A 17408-nucleotide genomic window follows, 5' to 3' on the forward strand; every position below is an offset into this window, starting at 1 on the left:
CGCAGTTCCGCCGGGGTCCCGAAGCCCGGCTCGCAGGGGCGAGGCGCGCGCTCCCGGGGGATCAGGGCTGCGGAGCAAGCGGCCTGCGCTGGGCGGCTGTGGCACGAGAGGGCCATCTGCCTGGGTGCGGAGAACTGCAGCGTCCGCGGTGCGAGGCGCGGCCCCTCCGGGCCCCCAGCTCGCGTCCCCTGCCCCGCGCGCACACACCTACTGACGCCCGCCCGCGCCTGCGGCCCGAGTCCCCGTGCCAGGCCCAGACCCAGACTAGGCGCGGGAGGCGGTGCAGGGATTAGTGGACCCCTCCCCCCAGCGCTCCCCTCGCCCCGCCCGAGGCAGCGAGGACCCCTGGGCTCGGGGGTGGTGAGGGAGCTTCGTCCCGGTGGTACCCGGGCTGGGGACACGGCCTCACTGGGCGGGGGCCGCACGGCGGCAGGCCGAGGTGCGGGCGCGCAGTCAGGCTGCTGCCCGGCTCCGGTGCGGGGGGTGGGCTCGGCGCGGGGGTCGCCTGGCCTCATCCCCCGGCCGAGGCCACGGCCGGGCAGCCAGTGCCCGGGCGGGTAACCCGACCCGACCCGGCTCCCGATCGCCGCTCACCCCGCAAGGCCGGGCAGGGGGAGGGAGAGAAATAGGGAGGAGGGGGAAGGGAAGGGGTGGTGGGTGAGGGGCTGTGGGGACCGCAGGGCCGAGTCCCCAGCCTGACTGCGCTGCTCTAGGGCGGCTGCCTGTTTTCCCCGGAACGAGCCAGCCCCCTGCTTCTCGGGCGTCGGGCCTGCGGCAGGAGGGAGCCCTGGGGCTGCACAAGCTTGGCTCTGGGAGGCAGACCCGAGCTGCTGCCTCCATTTTGTTTCCTGCTCAGCTTGGTCTGTGGTGGTGGTGGTGTGGGTTTGGGGTGCGGCTGGGCAGGGGGTTCACCTGCGGCCACGCCTGCTCGGGGCCTGAGGCTTCGAAGACCCCAGCCCAAGCCCCCAGGTGAGCCCCGCGGTAGGAGGGGGGTTGCCTTGGCCTCGGGCCGAGCCGAGCGAGCTGAGGGCAGGTGCCCAGTGGATGGGGAGCCGGGCTGTAACCTAAGATGGAGGCTGGGACTGACGCGGGCCCGAACGGGGCCGGCTGGGCGGTCGGACAGGCCTCAGCCGGGCCAGGTGCCGCCGGGGATGGGGCTCGAGACGGGTAGGGTTCAGGAGCCGTGTGCAGCCCGGGGCCAGCGTAGCGCCCTGAGGTAGGTGAGGGGATCTGAGTGCCACCCACGACGCCCGCAGGCCCAGACACTCCGGGGAGGCGCGCGAGGCCCCTGGGGAGCCTGCCTCAGGCCCCGCCCGGGCTGCCGGGCCGGCCCGTAGGCCCGGGCCGCGAGCGGGCGCGCAAGGGGAGGGGAGGGGGCGGCAGCGGCGGCTCCGCTGATTGGGCGGCGCGCTCGCGAGCCCGACTTCACCCGCCCTGAACCCCGAAGAGTGAGGAGAGGGAGCGCGCGCGCGGTGGGGGGAAGGGGTGCGCGCGCACTCGGTGCCCCAGCCGCACGCGGGCCGGCGCGAGGCGCTGGGTCGCACGCGCCGCCGCGGGGGCGCGCGCGGTGGGGGTGTGAGGAGGAGGAGGCGGCGGCGGAATAGGCCGGGGCAGGTCGCGCTCGCTGCCTTCTCCCCTGAAGAGAGACGCGGGGGGGAGGGGGGGTGCAGCGAGCGGCTCCGCTCTCTCCCCTCAGCTCCGCTCGCGCCCCAGTGTAATGAGGGTCACCCCCTCCCCCCAGCCGGCCCGGGAGGGGGCGCGGGGCACGGTAACTAGTGCGCTTGGGTGGGTGGCGGGCAGGCGCGAAGAGGGAGGAGGCGGCCGGGCGGGGAAGATGGTGGTGGCCGTGAGGTGAGGGGCGCGGGTGAGGGCCGGGCGCGGCGCGGTGTTGGTGGCCCGCGGCGTTGTTGCCGCGGGCCCCCTCCCCCTCCATCACTACCAGCCGGGCTCAGGCCTAGCCGGCCCGGCCGCGGAGAACTTCCTCCCCGCGCGGCCCGTGCCCCGCCGGCCTCCCGCGCGCACCTCGGCCTCCGCCTCCCCACAGGTAGCCAGCTGGTGGGCGCGGGGCCGGCTACCCTCCTGCAGCAAACTTTGCTTGCTGCTTAATATTGATGAGTGCGATCGGCTCGGCCAGGAGGTGCTGCCGCGGCTGCGGGAAGGAGCGCGGCCCGGGCAGGCGGCGGCGGCGTCGGCAGCAGCCATGTTTGTCAAGCTGTAGCAGCTGCTGCTGCCCTGACTCGGCTTCGCCGGCTGCCTCTGTTTCTCTCCCCCTGCCGCGTCGTGGCCTCTGGGCCCTGCAGCCGTGGACTGAGCAGTCTTGCAGTCTGAAAGGCGAGGTTCGGGGTGCACCCGCTTAGGCCGACTCGCCTGCGGCCTGGGCACGGCCGCTGCAAAGGCTTCAGTGCCGGCTGGGCGCAGGGTGCAGCGCTATTGTGACCGCTGCGCCCGAGCGATCCAGGAAGGAGGAGGGTAACCTTTTTGTGCAGCGTCCGGGAGCCCCCTTCGAACCCTGCAGCCCTCTCCCTTTGGGAGATCCGGCCGCTGGACACCCCCCACCCCCCCACCAGCGGGGGATGGGGAGGACAATTTCTGTTTGAGATTTAGGAATTTCTACTGCCAAAGGGATTTTAATGTTAGTTCAGCCCAACTGTCCACCAGTCTGCAGTGCAGGAAAAAGGGACGGGCTGTTTGCATGTGGCAAGATCTGCCCAGCTCCGGGAAGATGGAGTTTGCGGAGGCTCACCGAGGCCATTTTTCCATCGTCAGCTGGGGAACTTTTTCCGCCCATGGAAGTGCAGCAGAAAGGCATTGAGGCCACTAGGCCTTCAGAAGTGGCTGCCATTTTGAAGATAAGAGTCAAATGGCCTGTAAACTAAGATTAATTGCTGTTTTTGGATTTCAGGTTGATGCTGGCCCAGGATGGATCAGACCTGTGAACTACCTAGAAGAAATTGTCTGCTGCCCTTTTCCAATCCAGTGAATTTAGATGCCCCTGAAGACAAGGACAGCCCTTTCGGTAATGGTCAATCCAATTTTTCTGAGCCACTTAATGGGTGTACTATGCAGTTATCGACTGCCAGTGGAACATCCCAAAATGCTTATGGACAAGATTCTCCATCTTGTTACATTCCACTGCGGAGACTACAGGATTTGGCCTCCATGATCAATGTAGAGTATTTAAATGGGTCTGCTGATGGATCAGAATCCTTTCAAGACCCTGAAAAAAGTGATTCAAGAGCTCAGTCGCCAGTTGTTTGCACTTCCTTGAGTCCTGGTGGTCCAACAGCACTTGCTATGAAACAGGAACCCTCTTGTAATAACTCCCCTGAACTCCAGGTAAAAGTAACAAAGACTATCAAGAATGGCTTTCTGCACTTTGAGAATTTTACTTGTGTGGACGATGCAGATGTAGATTCTGAAATGGACCCAGAACAGCCAGTCACAGAGGATGAGAGTATAGAGGAGATCTTTGAGGAAACTCAGACCAATGCCACCTGCAATTATGAGCCTAAATCAGAGAATGGTGTAGACGTGGCCATGGGAAATGAACAAGACAGCACATCAGAGAGTAGAAATGGTGCAGTCAAATCGCCATTCTTGCCATTAGCTCCTCAAACTGAAACACAGAAAAATAAGCAAAGAAATGAAGTGGACGGCAGCAATGAAAAAGCAGCCCTTCTCCCAGCCCCCTTTTCACTAGGAGATACAAACGTTACCATAGAAGAGCAATTAAATTCAATAAATTTATCTTTTCAGGATGATCCAGATTCCAGTACCAGTACATTAGGAAACATGCTAGAATTACCTGGAACTTCATCATCATCTACTTCACAGGAATTGCCATTTGTAAGCAGTTTTTGGTACAACTTAAATATATACATAAGTGTATATATACAGGCAACTTAAAGGGAAACATAACTGATTGGTTTTTGGTTGTTTATCAGTTCACAGCTGAGTGCCTATTACTAATGATAGGCTTTTTGGGGAGATTTTACTCTGATTTTTAAATTTATCTCTGTTGTATGATTTTTTTTTCCCTCAGATTTTTCCAGTTAACTCTCAGTTGAGGACTGGCTAAGAGTTAAAACTTTTAAGGGCCTTTAATTGAGTTCAGATTTCATTTTTCAAGATGGAGCATACATTTGTTTAGTTTTACTTAGTTATTTTTTAAATGTTTTGGCGTACTGGTATCATGAGTGCAGGTGAACCAGTTAGTTTCCTAGAGTTCTTTTTTTACGTAAGGGCTGGCGTATTTTTTTAGTTGATGGGGTGATGCTTGCTTCACATTGAAGTGCATTTTGGGTACAAATTGAAAGTAGCTAAGATGAGAAGACCTTGGACATCAGTCAAAATTTAAATTAGGCCAGTTTTTCTGAACTACCTGTTGTGAAGGTATAGTATCCTATTGCTGTAGGTAACTGCCACCATCAGAGTAGACTCTTGAACTTAGGTTTTAATTTTGAAGTGTGTGTGTGTTGTGGTATGTGTAAGTGTATAGAAACGGAAGAAAATCTACTTTGAGTTGTTATTTAGTAGTGCTGTGTATTGTTAACGAGTGGTAAATGATAAAGTTCTTTTTTATTTGATCTTATACAGAATTTCTTGGACTGTCCATAGTTAGCGGAATGCTCAGTTCTCTTAGCCTCAGTTTCATCACCTTTAAAATCAAACTTCTTGGTTGTTAAAAAATTTTTCTCAGCTTTAAATATTTCATTCTGATTTTGTTTCTCCCCAGATGTATTGTTATGGTCACCTGCAGTGTCACCATGGAGGATCTCCTTACTTCCATGCCTCTGCAATCTATATAAAAATTTAATCAGAAAAAAAATTGTATGTGGTGACTGTTTTGAGTGCATTAAACATTCACTTTACCGTATAGCCTTGATATTCTTTAAAGTCACAGAGAATGTGGGTGTGTTGCTTTTGTTTGTTGATTCATGTTTTAAATATGCTTTAGTACTCCTTGGTTTCTTAAGTTGGCAGTTGCACATTTTAAAAATTTGTTTTGGTAGTCGCTTTGAGTCTGTATTGTCCTTGGTATTTTTTAGGGTGGATAAGTTGTGCTGGTGACCTATTGGCAGCTTAGACAAACTCTTTCTTGGGTTCACATGGAAATTTTTTTACATATATAGTGATGCCCTTGTGTTTACATAAAATCTTGCATTTGACAGTGGAGATGTTTCTCTAGAAGCATATATATAATGACACATAAATCTGTTTCTTGTCAAAGAGATGTCATTGGAATATTGGCTCTATTATAAACAATTGAAAATATTGGAGCCTATAGATAGTATGTTATGTATCTAAAATGGGAGTTAGCAAAATTGTATATAAATAGAAATTTTTTTTTCTGGCAGAAAGTATAAATTGCTTAAAGACTTTATGGGCTTGAAGAGGCGAGTAACCAATTGTAGGCCTTTGGTTTAAGGTCGTGGATGCAGTGTATTGCTTTGATTTTTGCCTTTGATATTTTTTAGCTGAAGATTTGAAATAGTGAAGTCAGTGTTAGACTGCAAATTTAGCTGAATAACATAGTTTGGGAAAGGTGTAATTAAAAATAATTCTATATGGCTACACACTTAATATATACAGATTACTGCACAGTTGATTCATTGCAGCAAGTATAGAGCACTTACTTACTCTGCATTAGATTCTATGCCTAGGGCTGGAAATTTTAGAAAATCATTAGCAAATGCTGTTGGTATTTTTTGTTATGTGATACTTTGATTCTCTTGGTGAGAGTAATATAGTTATTAGGACTGTAAATTCCCTTTATAGAGTTAGAGAAAGGCACATGATTCAAAATCATACTGTCTTGTTTTGTCTGTCTAGCTATAAGCAGACTGTTTGCCCTTTGCCATAAATAAGCAGCCTCTTCAGTTTATCCTCTGCTTTTCAGTTATTTTATCTGAATATAGTGATGTGAATAATGATTGTCATTATAGTTAATAATCCTGACTTGGTGCTTTTATATCTAATTGGGTTGACACCTTCTAATTCCTGCCGGTGAACGTATGCAGTGTATAGTGATTAATAATATGTAGGTACTTGATAAAATACTGAAGGAAAGTTGGTCCCAGAGCTAAGTTTAAACAGGCAATAATTTACAACTTATTGAGTGCTTTGGTCTGTATTGTCTCATTGGATCTTCATAGCTTTGTAGTGAAAGATGTCATAAAAGACAGGTCATCCTTCAAGGCACTTGAGATTATTAGAGACAAAACTAAAACCCTTGAAATCCTAGAATTATCTCAGTACTCTTGGTTTTCTGTAGTGACTTCTGAAGGTCTCTGACACTCTTGGCTGGGCCTGGTTTACTCACTAGGCTGTTTGTAGCAGTTTGTTTTCTACTCTTCCCTTAGATGTTTTATGGAGAATTTAAATTGTGGTGGTATTCATGAATTTAGGGATACTCAAAATTCTTAGGATGTAGCTAGCTAGCTCCAGGATAGTCTGATGTACATATTGTACTTTTAATCTAAAGAAGGTGACTAAAAATGAATCCACTTACAGTGGGAACTAAAATTTCATAATAAGGAGAAAAGGGTTTACTTAGGATTTTATATCGAAAAATTAAAATGAAGAAATATGAAAATAAACTTTTTAAACCTTTATCAAAACTTTGGTTGTGATGGCAACTATTTGTTAAAATAAGGCAAGAATCAAATAGAGTAAAAAAAATTTTGTCCAGGGGCACCTGGGTGGCTCAGTCAGTTGAACGGCTGACTTTTAATCTTGCCTCAGGTCATGGATCTCAAGGTTTGTGGGATCAAGCCCTGTGTGGGGCTCTGTGCTAGTAGCGTGGAGCCTGCTTGGAAATCTCTCCGTCTCTGCTCCTCCTCCTTTTTCTTTCTCTCTCTCAAAATAAATAATAAGCATTAAAAAATTAAAAAAAAATTGTCCAGTGAAATTGTATAAGAGGGAGGTGACATACTTTATTTTGTTTCACTCTCTCATGATTATAATGAGGTTAAATTTTTGTAAAATAGTGAGGTAATCTGTTTGAGTAAGGTTCTCTTTTAAAAGTGTCCACAATAGGGGTGCCTGGGTGGCTCAGTCAGTTAAGCATCTGACTTTAGCTCAGGTCATGATCTCGTGGTTTGTGAGTTTAAGCCCCGCATCAGGCTCTCTGCTGACAGCTCAGAGCCTGGAGCCTGCTTCAGATTCTATGTCTCTCTGTCTCTCTGCCCCTTCTCTGCTCACACTCTGTGTCTGTCTCTCTCAAAAATAAATAAACATTTAAAAAGAAAAAAAATGTCCACAATGGAAAATTTCAAGCATATACCAAAGAAGAGAGAATCGTAGAAATGCCTGCATACTCAGTGGTAACTGCTATTTTACTGATCTTGTTTTATTTTCCCTCTGTTATGTCATTGACTTACATTGTTTTTAAGTTTATTTAAAGAGAGAAAGTGCATGAGTGATTGGCGGAGGGTCAGAGAGAGAGAGGGAGAGAAACAGAATCCCAGGCAGACTCCACAATGTCATTGAGGAGCCCATCGTCAGGTTTGAACTCAAGACTGTGAGATCATGACCTGAGCCAAAACCAAGAGTTGGATGCTTAACCAGCTCAGCCACCCAGACGCCCCAACATATCTTAATCCTTTGATGTTTATCATGTCACTTTTTGAAGTTTCTGTCCTATTGTTGTCAGTTGTCACTTGTTTACTGGTTGACCTAGATCATCTTTTCCATACCTGTAATCAGAGTGGTTTTTCTTTATTATTTACATTGATTTCAAGAAACACAACATCTTTTTTTTTTTTTTTTAATTTTTTTTTAATGTTTATTTTTGAGACAGAGAGAGACAGAGCATGAACGGGGGAGGGTCAGAGAGAGGGAGACACAGAATCTGAAACAGGCTCCAGGCTCTGAGCTGTCAGCACAGAGCCCGACATGGGGCTCGAACTCACTGACCGCGAGATCATGACCTGAGCCGAAGTCGGCCGCTTAACCGACTGAGCCACCCAGGCGCCCCGAAACACAGCATCTTTTTGCCAGATTTGTTTGCAGTTTTACCTTGTAATTGACTGGCACTGTAATAGTAGTTCATTATTAGGTGGAGATAGACACTATATTGTCCATAGAAAGATGTTTGAATAGAGGCTTCTTTTTGCCATTTAAAAATAGATATTTTGGCGTTGTAACAATCCTATACAATCTTGGGGATTTACAAAGTACTCAAAAACTACCCACCTGTACTGAGTTCTATGCTGTGGATGTTTAAGTGGTTAAAGAGTTGAGTGGAGAGATGAATGAAACCTAGAGTAGTCAAGGCTTCAAGGAAGAAGTGGAACTTGAATTGGCTTTGGCTGGGTTGGGTTTGGTTGGGTTTAGAAAGCTGTTTACGTCTTCTTAAGTTTATTTTGAGAGAGAGAGCACAAGGAGGGGAGGGGCACAGAGAGGGGTGAGAGAATCTCAAGCAGGCTCTGCGCTGTCAGTGTGGGGCTCAAACCCACAAACAGATCATGACTTGAGCTGAGATCAGGAGTCTGGATGCCTAACTGACTGAGCCACCCAGGTACCTCCTAGAAGGGTATTTTGCATGTAGAGAATTAAGTGAACATAGTATTTTCAGGAAGTATTTGTTGAGGATTGGTTGGGTAGGATAAGTGTAGTCTGGTAATAGGGCCTAAAAATTTGGACTGTGGCATTTGATGTTGAAGTGATAGGACTAGGAGCCAGCAAGGGACTTTAGCTGAGAAGTGATCTGATGAAATCTGTGTTTGAAAAACTTTGGCTGGGGGAGAATAGAGGCAACCTTAGGATGTCAGAGTCTGTTGGAATAGTAGTTAAAACTTAGACTTGGGGGCACCTGGGTGGCTCATTCGGTTAAGCGTCTGACTTTGGCTCAGGTCATGATCTCATGGTTCGTGAGTTCAAGCCCCCTGTTGGGCTGTGGGCTGACAGCTCAGAGCCTGGAGCCTGCTTCAGATTCTGTGTCTCCCTCTGTCTCTGCCCTTCCCTGCTGATGGGCTGTCTCTCTCTCTCAGAAATAAAACATTAAAAAAAAAAAAACCAACCAAAAAAACCCCAACAACAACAAAAAAACATGGGCAGAATTAGTAGTAGAAAGAGAGGGTAAATCGAAAAGATTATTTCAGAGGAGGGAAATTGGCAGCCATTTTGGGCTGTCTGGTTTGGAGGCAAAATCAGAGTCTGGATTTGAGGAAAGAAGGAGAGATGAGTGCAGATGATCTTTGTATGGCTTGTGGTGGTCCCTGAGACAATGATTCCTCAGATTCTCTCTGCTCTTCTCATCGTTGCAGCAATTCTCTGCCCTCTTCTTTCCTGTCTAAGAAGAAAATAGATCCTATCTCCATACCTCTCATGTTCTGTTCTCATGTCCTCCCTGCTAGAGGACCTGGTGTTACTCATTCCTCTTTCCTCTTCTGGAGTCTATTTTCTACTTTTCTACTTCATCATTTTTTTCTGCCTAAAAACGGGATGATACCTTCCTATTCTAAAGGCATCTTCCTGTATCCTATAACCCTTCCAATGATCTTTCCCCTTTAATGGTGAATTTCTTGCAAGAGTTAACTGCTTTTTTAACCTCTCCTTAAAGCTCTGTGGATTGGCTTCTATATCCTCCACTCTGCTGCAACTGTTCTTTTATAAGTCTCAGGTGACACTTCAATACTTACCCTATTAGATTTGCAGTATTTGACCACCACTCCTTTAAACAGCCCTTCTTTGCTCACTGTCTTTTCTTCCTCTTTGATTCTCTGCAGTCTCATCCACTTTCATGGATTTACTTTATTCTTACTCTGCTGTGTGAAAATGCTCTTGATCTGACTTCTGAGCTTCAGACCAAGAAATTCTAATCGCCAACCAACTTTCTCTTCTATTTATATCATATTCAATTTTGAACCTATCCTTTATGCCAAACATGCATTTCCTTTTGTGTTAATGACGGCATCATCCTCCTGTTCATTTCAAGGCTGGAAACTTTGGAGTCCCTCATTTTTATGATCAAACCACATTTGAGTGCTTTCTCTGTGCCAGGCACTGCTAGTATTAAAAGGTAAGACCTACTTTGTGTTTTTAAGGAACTTTACTATTTAAGGAACACCAGTGTAAACATTGACAATACAGAATAGTAAGTAGTTTAATAGGTGTTATAAATACAGTACTGTGGCATGTCTGGAGTAATCCTGAAGAACTTCACAGAAAGGTTATGTATAATTGAACAGAGGCATGCCAGTAAGTTAGAAGGAGTAGGATATAGAAGTGCCAAGAAATTCTTTTGATAGGAATCTGGGAGAATGGGGTTGTGAGGAGGTAAAGTATAAACATAGGTCTTGTATGTCATCCTATAGAGTTGACTTTTTAAAAAAATTTTTTTAATGTTTATGCATTTTTGAGAGAGAAAGAGCATGAGCAGAGGAGGGGCAGAGAGAGGGAGACAGAATCTGAAGCAGGCTCCAGGCTCTGAGCTATCAGCACAGAGCCTGACGTGGGACTTGAACTCACTGACTGCGAGATCATTACTTGAGCTGAAGTTGGATGCTTAACTGACTGAGCCACCAAGGCACCCCAAGAGTTGACTTTTTTTTTTTAAGTTTTTATTTTTATTTTATTTTTTAAATTTTTATTTAAGTAATCTTCACCCAGCGTGGGACTCAAACTCATGACCCTGAGATTAAGAGTCACATGCTGGTCTTCCGACTGAGCCAGCCAGGCACTCCATTATGCGATTTCTAAATTACACAGATTCTCCAGTCTTTTTTTCATTTCTTAATTCCCATTCTACTATGAGGTTTTTATCACTCTTCATATAGTTTTTCTTTCCAGTCTGTCTTATCCAAAATTACTTCTGACCTCCAAAATGAGAAATTCTAGGTCTCTGGTTAAAGCTTTACCTTCAGTGCCTCACTTCTTTCCCTATTTACCTAACAAACAAAGCCCATATTTAGTGTCTCTTTGATAGGACCCTTTCTTGACTTTCTCAAATCTCATATATGCTATATCCAAGGTGTTCTGGGTTCAGTCAGACTGAACTATTTACTAATAGATTAGATTTGCTTTACTTCACACCCTCCCCTGGCTCATGTCTTTATCCTCTTGGTCTGATTCATCGTTGCATATTAACAGTATGTAGTATGATGCCTTTTTTGTAGTAGTCCTTTATATAGTTACCAAAGGAAAGGGTGGATGGTGCTATTATAGCAGTACAACTTGGGGAGGGAAGTAGATTTTATTTTACTTATTAAAAAAAATTTTTTTAATGTTTATCTATTTTTGAGAGGCAGGGAGGGGCAGAGAGAGAGGGAGACACAGAATCCAAAGGAGGCTCTAGGCTGTGAGCTGTCAGCACAGAGCTCATTGTGGAGCTTGAACCCACAAGAGGTGAGATCGTGACCTGAGCCGAAGTCAGAGGCTTAACTGACTTAGCCACCTAGGTGCCCCAGGAAGTAAGTTTTAGATAGGAAGGTGATGAATGGACTGTCAGCTCTTCTCCTCGGTGTACCAAATTTTAAAACCTCAGAATTTTTTTGACTTTATCTCCTCATGCACTCAATTTCTAAGGTCTTTGAACTTGAGTTTCCTAATATCCTAATATTTTTCTCCACATTCTCACTTTCAATCTTTTAACAAGGTAATTTTTTTTTTTTTTTTTTTTTTAAGTGGGCTCGACACCCAACTTGGGGCTTGAACTCATGACCCTGGGATCAAGAGTTGGATGCTTCACCGACTGAGCCAGCCTGGTGCCCCCTCACTTTTCAGTCTTTTAATTGTGGATATTAAATCATAGTGGTCTTATTACTATTTTTTTGAGTTTATTTTGAGAGAGAGTGAGAGCACGTGAGTGGGAGGGGGTGCAGAGAGAGAGGGAGAGAGAGAGAGAGAGAATGAATGAATCCCAAGCAGGCTTCACACTGTCAGCACAGAGCCTGACGTGGTGTTCAATCTCAAACCACGAGATCATGACCTGAACCGAAATCAAGAGTTGGACACTTAACTTACTGAGCTACCCAGGTACCCCAAATCATAATGGTCTTAAATTGAACAGATCTCTGAGTGTGTCTGAGTGTGTACTGTTCTTCCTGTTTAGTTGGAGAAGTCCCTTTAATCTCTGAGGCCCAGTTCCTCATCTCTAAATTGGGGCTAGTACCTTATCTACAGGTTTGTTTGAGAGTGCAACAAGATACTAGATGCTAGTTCTGAAGTAGGTGCTCAGTAAGCAATGCCTATTATATGCAAGAACCAAACACCTTTTGGGAGAGTTAGTCGTGAATTTCGAGAAGCCTGTCTTTGCATTTTTGCTTTTTTTTCTTTATTCTTCTGAACTCTTCTGCCTTACTTGGTAAGTTAAAGACATAAACTGTTGACAGTTTCTATTTCTGTTTAATAGAATTTTATCCATTTTTGGTTGGTAATCACGAGAATTTACTTTGTGTAGTGGGATCAGGATCTTTGTGTTCTCCCAGCTGTTAAGTGGTATAACTATTACGTTGTTTTGCTGGTTGTCTTTTGTCATTGTCATGGATGTAAATGTTACATCTCTACCCCCTAGTTTTCACAAGAACCCACTGAAAGGAGATCCCATCTCTTTTGCAGTGGTGGGTTTGATTTTCATTGAATGATTGTTCCTTAGACTTTTAAAATAATTTCAAGTGTGGCCTTTTGAAGAAATGGCTAGGATTTTTTTTTTTTTTTTTAATGTTTATTTATTTGTTTTAAAAGAGCAAACAGGGAAGGGGCAAAGAGAAAGGGAGAGACCAGAGTTCCAAGCAGGCTCTGCCCTGTCAGTGCAGAGCCCCATGCCGGGCTCAAACTCAGGAACTGTGAGATCATGACCTGAGCTGATATCAAGAGTGGGACACAGGGTGCCTGAGTGGCTCAGTCGGTTAAGCATTTGACTTGGCTCAGGTCATATCTCACAGTTCGTGAGTTCAATCCCCATATCAGATTCTCTCTGCTGTCAGCACAGAGCCTGCTTGGAAGGCGCGCGCTCTCGCTCTCGCTCTCTCTCTCTCTCTCTCTCTCTCGCTCTCTCTCTCTCTCGCTCTCTCCCCCCCCCCCCCCACTGCTCACACTCTCTCTCCTCTCTCTCAAAAATTAATAAAAACATTAAAAAAAAAAGTCAGATGCTTAACCAACGGAGCCACCCAGGCACCCTGGCTGTGATTCTTTTTAGTTAGAAAGGTAATAAATATTTGTGGCAAAAAAAAGTCAGAATTAAAAATGGAAGGTAAAAGTTTCTATTTCTGTCACCCCTCATGTACTTAATGTTCTATTAAACTTTTCTTTTCATACAAACCTTTTCTTTTTTTAAAATTTGGTGATGTAAATGGCCTGTATATGTGTTCAGTACCTTGGTTAATATGTTAAGGACATATTTTCATATGAGCATGTAGATAGAGCTCCACTCTCATTTTTATTATTGAAATTTTTTACTGAGATAAATGTAGATTCACATGTAGTTTTAAGTAATAATACAGAGGGATCTCTTGTGCATTTTGCCTGGTTTTGCAATGGTAATGTTTTATGAAAACGTCAAATATTACAACCAGGATATTGATGTTGGTCTAATCCATCAATCTTGTTCACGTGAACCCAGTTTTTGTTTTTCATGGTTTTTTTTTCCTAGAAGAAAATTCTGTATTTCTAAGAAGATGTGTTCTAGATGTCTCCAGATCTACCTGTATTCATTTTGTGTAGTACGTAGAATATATAATGTGTATATTAAGTTCTCTACATTTTTATCACTGGTGTAGGTTCACATATGTGTCACCACGGTCAAGATACTAAACAGTTCCAACACCACAAGAATCCCTCCCTTGGCCCTTTTACATCAAATCCCATTTCTTTTCTTACAGCTCCTTCCCCAGCCTTTGCTAATTACTTACTCTGTCCTTTGTTTGTAAAATTTTGTTATTTTAAAAATGTTACATAAATGGTATCATATAGTATAAAGCTTTTGGGGATTGGGTTCTTTCACTTATATTGTGTAAGTTCCTGGAGATTCCTTCAGTTTATTGAATGTATCAATATTTTATTCCTTTTTATTACTAAGTAATATTCCACACAGTGTATATTCCACAGCTTGTTCAGCCCTTCACCTGTTAAAGGACATCTGGCCTTATTCTAATTTTTGTCTATTGGAAGTAAAAGTGCTATGAACATTTGTATATAGGTTTTTGTGTAAACATAAGTTTTCATTTCTCTGGGATAAATGCCCAAGTACAATTGCTGAATCATATGGTAGTGACATGTTTAGTTTTATAAGAAGCTGCCAAGCTGATTTTCAGAGCAACTCTATCATTTACATTCTTACTGGCAGTATATGAGTGATGGAGTCTCTTTGCATCTTTGCCATCATTTGGTGTTATCACTATTTTTCTTTTTCTTGGTCTATTTTTTTCTTTTTTTAAGTTTTTTTTTGTTTTGTTTTTTTTTGGGGGGGGGGTGGGGTTTGATAATCTCTACACCCACTGTAGGGCTTGAACTTACAACCCTGAAATCAAGAGTCACATGCTGTACCAACTGAGCCAGCCAGGCGCTTCTTTTCCTTTTTTCTTTTTTCTTCTCTTCTTTTTTTAATTTACTTCCAAATTAGTTAGCATATACTGCAACAATGGTTTCAGGAGTAGATTCCTTAGTGCCCCTTACCCATTTAGCCCATCCCCCCTCCCACAATGCCTCCAGTAACCCTCTGTTTGTTCTCCATATTTAAAAGTCTCTTATGTTTTGTCCCCCTCCCTGTTTTTATATTACTTTTGCTTCCCTTCCCTTATGTTTATATGTTCTGTGTCTTAAAGTCCTCATATGAGTGAATCTTTTTTCTTCCTTCCTTCCTTTCTTCCTTCCTTTCTTTCTCTTTCTTTCTTTCTTTCTTTCTTTCTTTCTTTCTTTCTTTCTTTCTTTCTTTCTTTCTAAAATTCCAGTACAATGTACAGGTTATATTACTGTGAGGTGTACAGTATAATGATTCAACAATTCTATACATTAGTGTGCATCAAGATAAGTGTACTCTTTTTTTTTTTTTTAAAGTTTATTTGAGAGAAAGAGAGAGAGGGTGGGGAAGGGGCAAAAGAGAGAGGGAATGAGAATTCCAAGCAGGCTCCATACTGTCAGCACAGAGTCTGACACAGGGCTTGAACTCATAAGCTGTGAGATCATGCCTGAGCTGAAACCCAAGTCAGATGGTCAACCAGCTGAGCCCCCCAGGCACCCCAAGATAAGTGTATCTTACTCTTTTTCACCCCTCCCCGAGATCTACATGCCCTCTGGTAACCACCAATTTGTTTTCTATATTTAAGAGTCTAGTTTTTTGTCGGTTTTTTTAAAAAAATTGTTCTTTGTTTCTTAAATCCCACAAGTGAAAAATATATTTTTGTCTTTCTGTGATTTATTTCACTTAGCCTTATACCCTCTAGATCCATCCATGTTGTTGCAAATGGCAAAATCTCATTCTTTTTTATGGCTGAGTAATAGTCTGTTATATATGTGTGTGTATGTGTATGTATGTATGTTTTGCTCATTTCTAATTGGATTGTTTGATACATATATATATCTTCCACATTTTCTTTATTCATTCATCTGTTGATGAACATTTGGGTTGCTTCTGTATCTTGGCTATTGCAAATAATGTTGCAATAAACATAGGGGTGCATATATATATATTTGAATTAGTGTTTTTGTATTCTTTGGGTAATACCCAGTAGTGGAACTACTGGATCATCTGGTAATACTATTTTTAATTTTTTGAGGAACCTCCATACTGTTTTCCACAGTGGCCGTACCAGTTTGCATTCCTGCCAGCAGTACAGAAGGGTTCCTTTTTCTCCACTTGCCAACACTTGTTTCTTGTGTTTTTTTTATTTTAGCCATTCTGACAGGTGTGAGGTGATGTCTCATTGTGGTTTTGATTTGCACTTGTGTTGTCACTGTTTTTATTTCAGCCATTTTGATAGTTATATAATGATCTCTCATTATGGTTTTAATTGGCATTTTCCTGATAGCTAATGATGTTGAACATCTTTTTGTGTGCTTATTTGCCATCTGTATATCCTCTAGTGAAATATGTTCATCTCTTTTGCCCATTTTCTAATTGGATTGTTTGATTTTTTTTTTAAACTGTTGAGTTTTGAGAGTTCTTTATATATCCTAGATGCTTTACATTCTTTGTAATGGTTATATACAAACCATAATTTTAAACATTGCTTCCACTTTTAGATAATTTATTAGAGAACCAACAAAGTCATACACATTTGTGGTTTCCCCTTAATAAGTTGGAACAGATTTTAGTGTTGCTTTATTAGGCAAAATTACTTATTAAGGTTTCTAAAGTCCTTTTCACATTCGAGTGATTTTATATAAAATACCATAATATTCTGCTAAAGATTGCTGGAAGGATAAAATCCATTTTGGAGTATGAACAATTGTATTTACCCATTAGATTAAATTAAAAATAATTACTGGTTATATGATATCCCCTTATATACCAGGAAGAGTCTGAAGGTTAGTCTTTGTAAATTGCAATGGTATATTCCCCTTGTCATCTCAAATTTCTCTTGATAGTGTAATTGGAGCTGTTGGGGGTCCCTGGTGCAAGTAGGTGATGTAGAAGTTGTCTCTGTACTCACTAAAAATAATAGACATTAATGCTATCCTAATTGTCTTTGGAATTTTACATCTAAAGGCATTTATTCAAATTACATTTGGTTCAACTGACAATGTCTTGAATTTGTTTTTATATTAAGTATATCAAGGAATAGCACCTCTACTTATGCCACCATCAGTAAAGAATTGCAGAGCAGTTGTTGAGAGGTAATAAAATCTACATTTCAGATGTTCTTCTTTAACATAGTAGAGTGGGCAGAAGTATTACAGTGCAGTTAATTAAACCACTGAAATAATTTCTTTGGTGGAGTAGATGTTAGAGTTGTAAGTAGAGTCTTGATAGGTAATATCTGTGGAATTATTTCCTTGTAATAATTTCATAATACTGTTTGTGGAATTATTTCCTAAGGATAAACTGCTGGTAGTAGAATATCAGGGTAATGGGTTAAATTTTTTGTATCTTGATGTGTGTACTTCTCTATGGCTTTGCAAAAGGATCGTACCGTTTCAATAGTTTTGGTTTTGGTTTTTTTTTTTTGCATTTCTTTTAAATTTTTTATTTATTTTGAGAGAAGGAGAATGAGAGTGCAGGAGGCGCAGAGAGAGAGGGAGAGAGAGAATCCCAAGCAGGCTCTGCATTGACAGCATGGAGCCTGATGTGGGGCTAGATCTCACAAACTGTGAGATCATGACCTGAGCCAAAATAGAGTTGGGTGCTTAACTGACTGAGCCACCCAGGTGCCCCAGTCTCTTTTCAGTTTTAGTGAATGCTTTTCTGTAGTTGTACAGCTGAAGTTTGATTTTTCATTTACCCAGATCTGTGTTTTGAAGTGATTTCT

General features: G+C 43.4%; 1 protein-coding gene across 10 annotated transcripts in view; it reads left to right on the forward strand.

Annotated features, from left to right (window-relative positions):
- The first annotated feature begins 840 nt into the window (after window positions 1–840).
- The window catches only part of NSD1 (nuclear receptor binding SET domain protein 1), a 146595-nt gene continuing 130027 nt past the window's right edge, over window positions 841–17408 (forward strand). The window contains exons 1-3 of one of the 10 annotated variants that reach the window (XM_019450436.2): window positions 842–969; window positions 2903–3016; window positions 3757–3846. In XM_019450436.2, the coding sequence (XP_019305981.2) occupies window positions 2987–3016; window positions 3757–3846 (120 nt within the window). In that variant the 5' untranslated portion in view covers window positions 842–969; window positions 2903–2986. Of the gene's footprint in view, window positions 970–1194; window positions 1217–1350; window positions 1449–1484; window positions 1769–1917; window positions 2045–2902; window positions 3847–17408 lie in introns of those variants that run through there. The other 9 variants (XM_053907121.1, XM_019450439.2, XM_019450437.2 and 6 more) reach the window with 9 other exon arrangements.

The sequence above is a fragment of the Panthera pardus genome, unplaced genomic scaffold, assembly GCF_024362965.1.
Source record: "Panthera pardus isolate Hobbes unplaced genomic scaffold, ASM2436296v1 HiC_scaffold_2, whole genome shotgun sequence".
NCBI classification, from domain to species: Eukaryota; Metazoa; Chordata; class Mammalia; order Carnivora; family Felidae; genus Panthera; species Panthera pardus.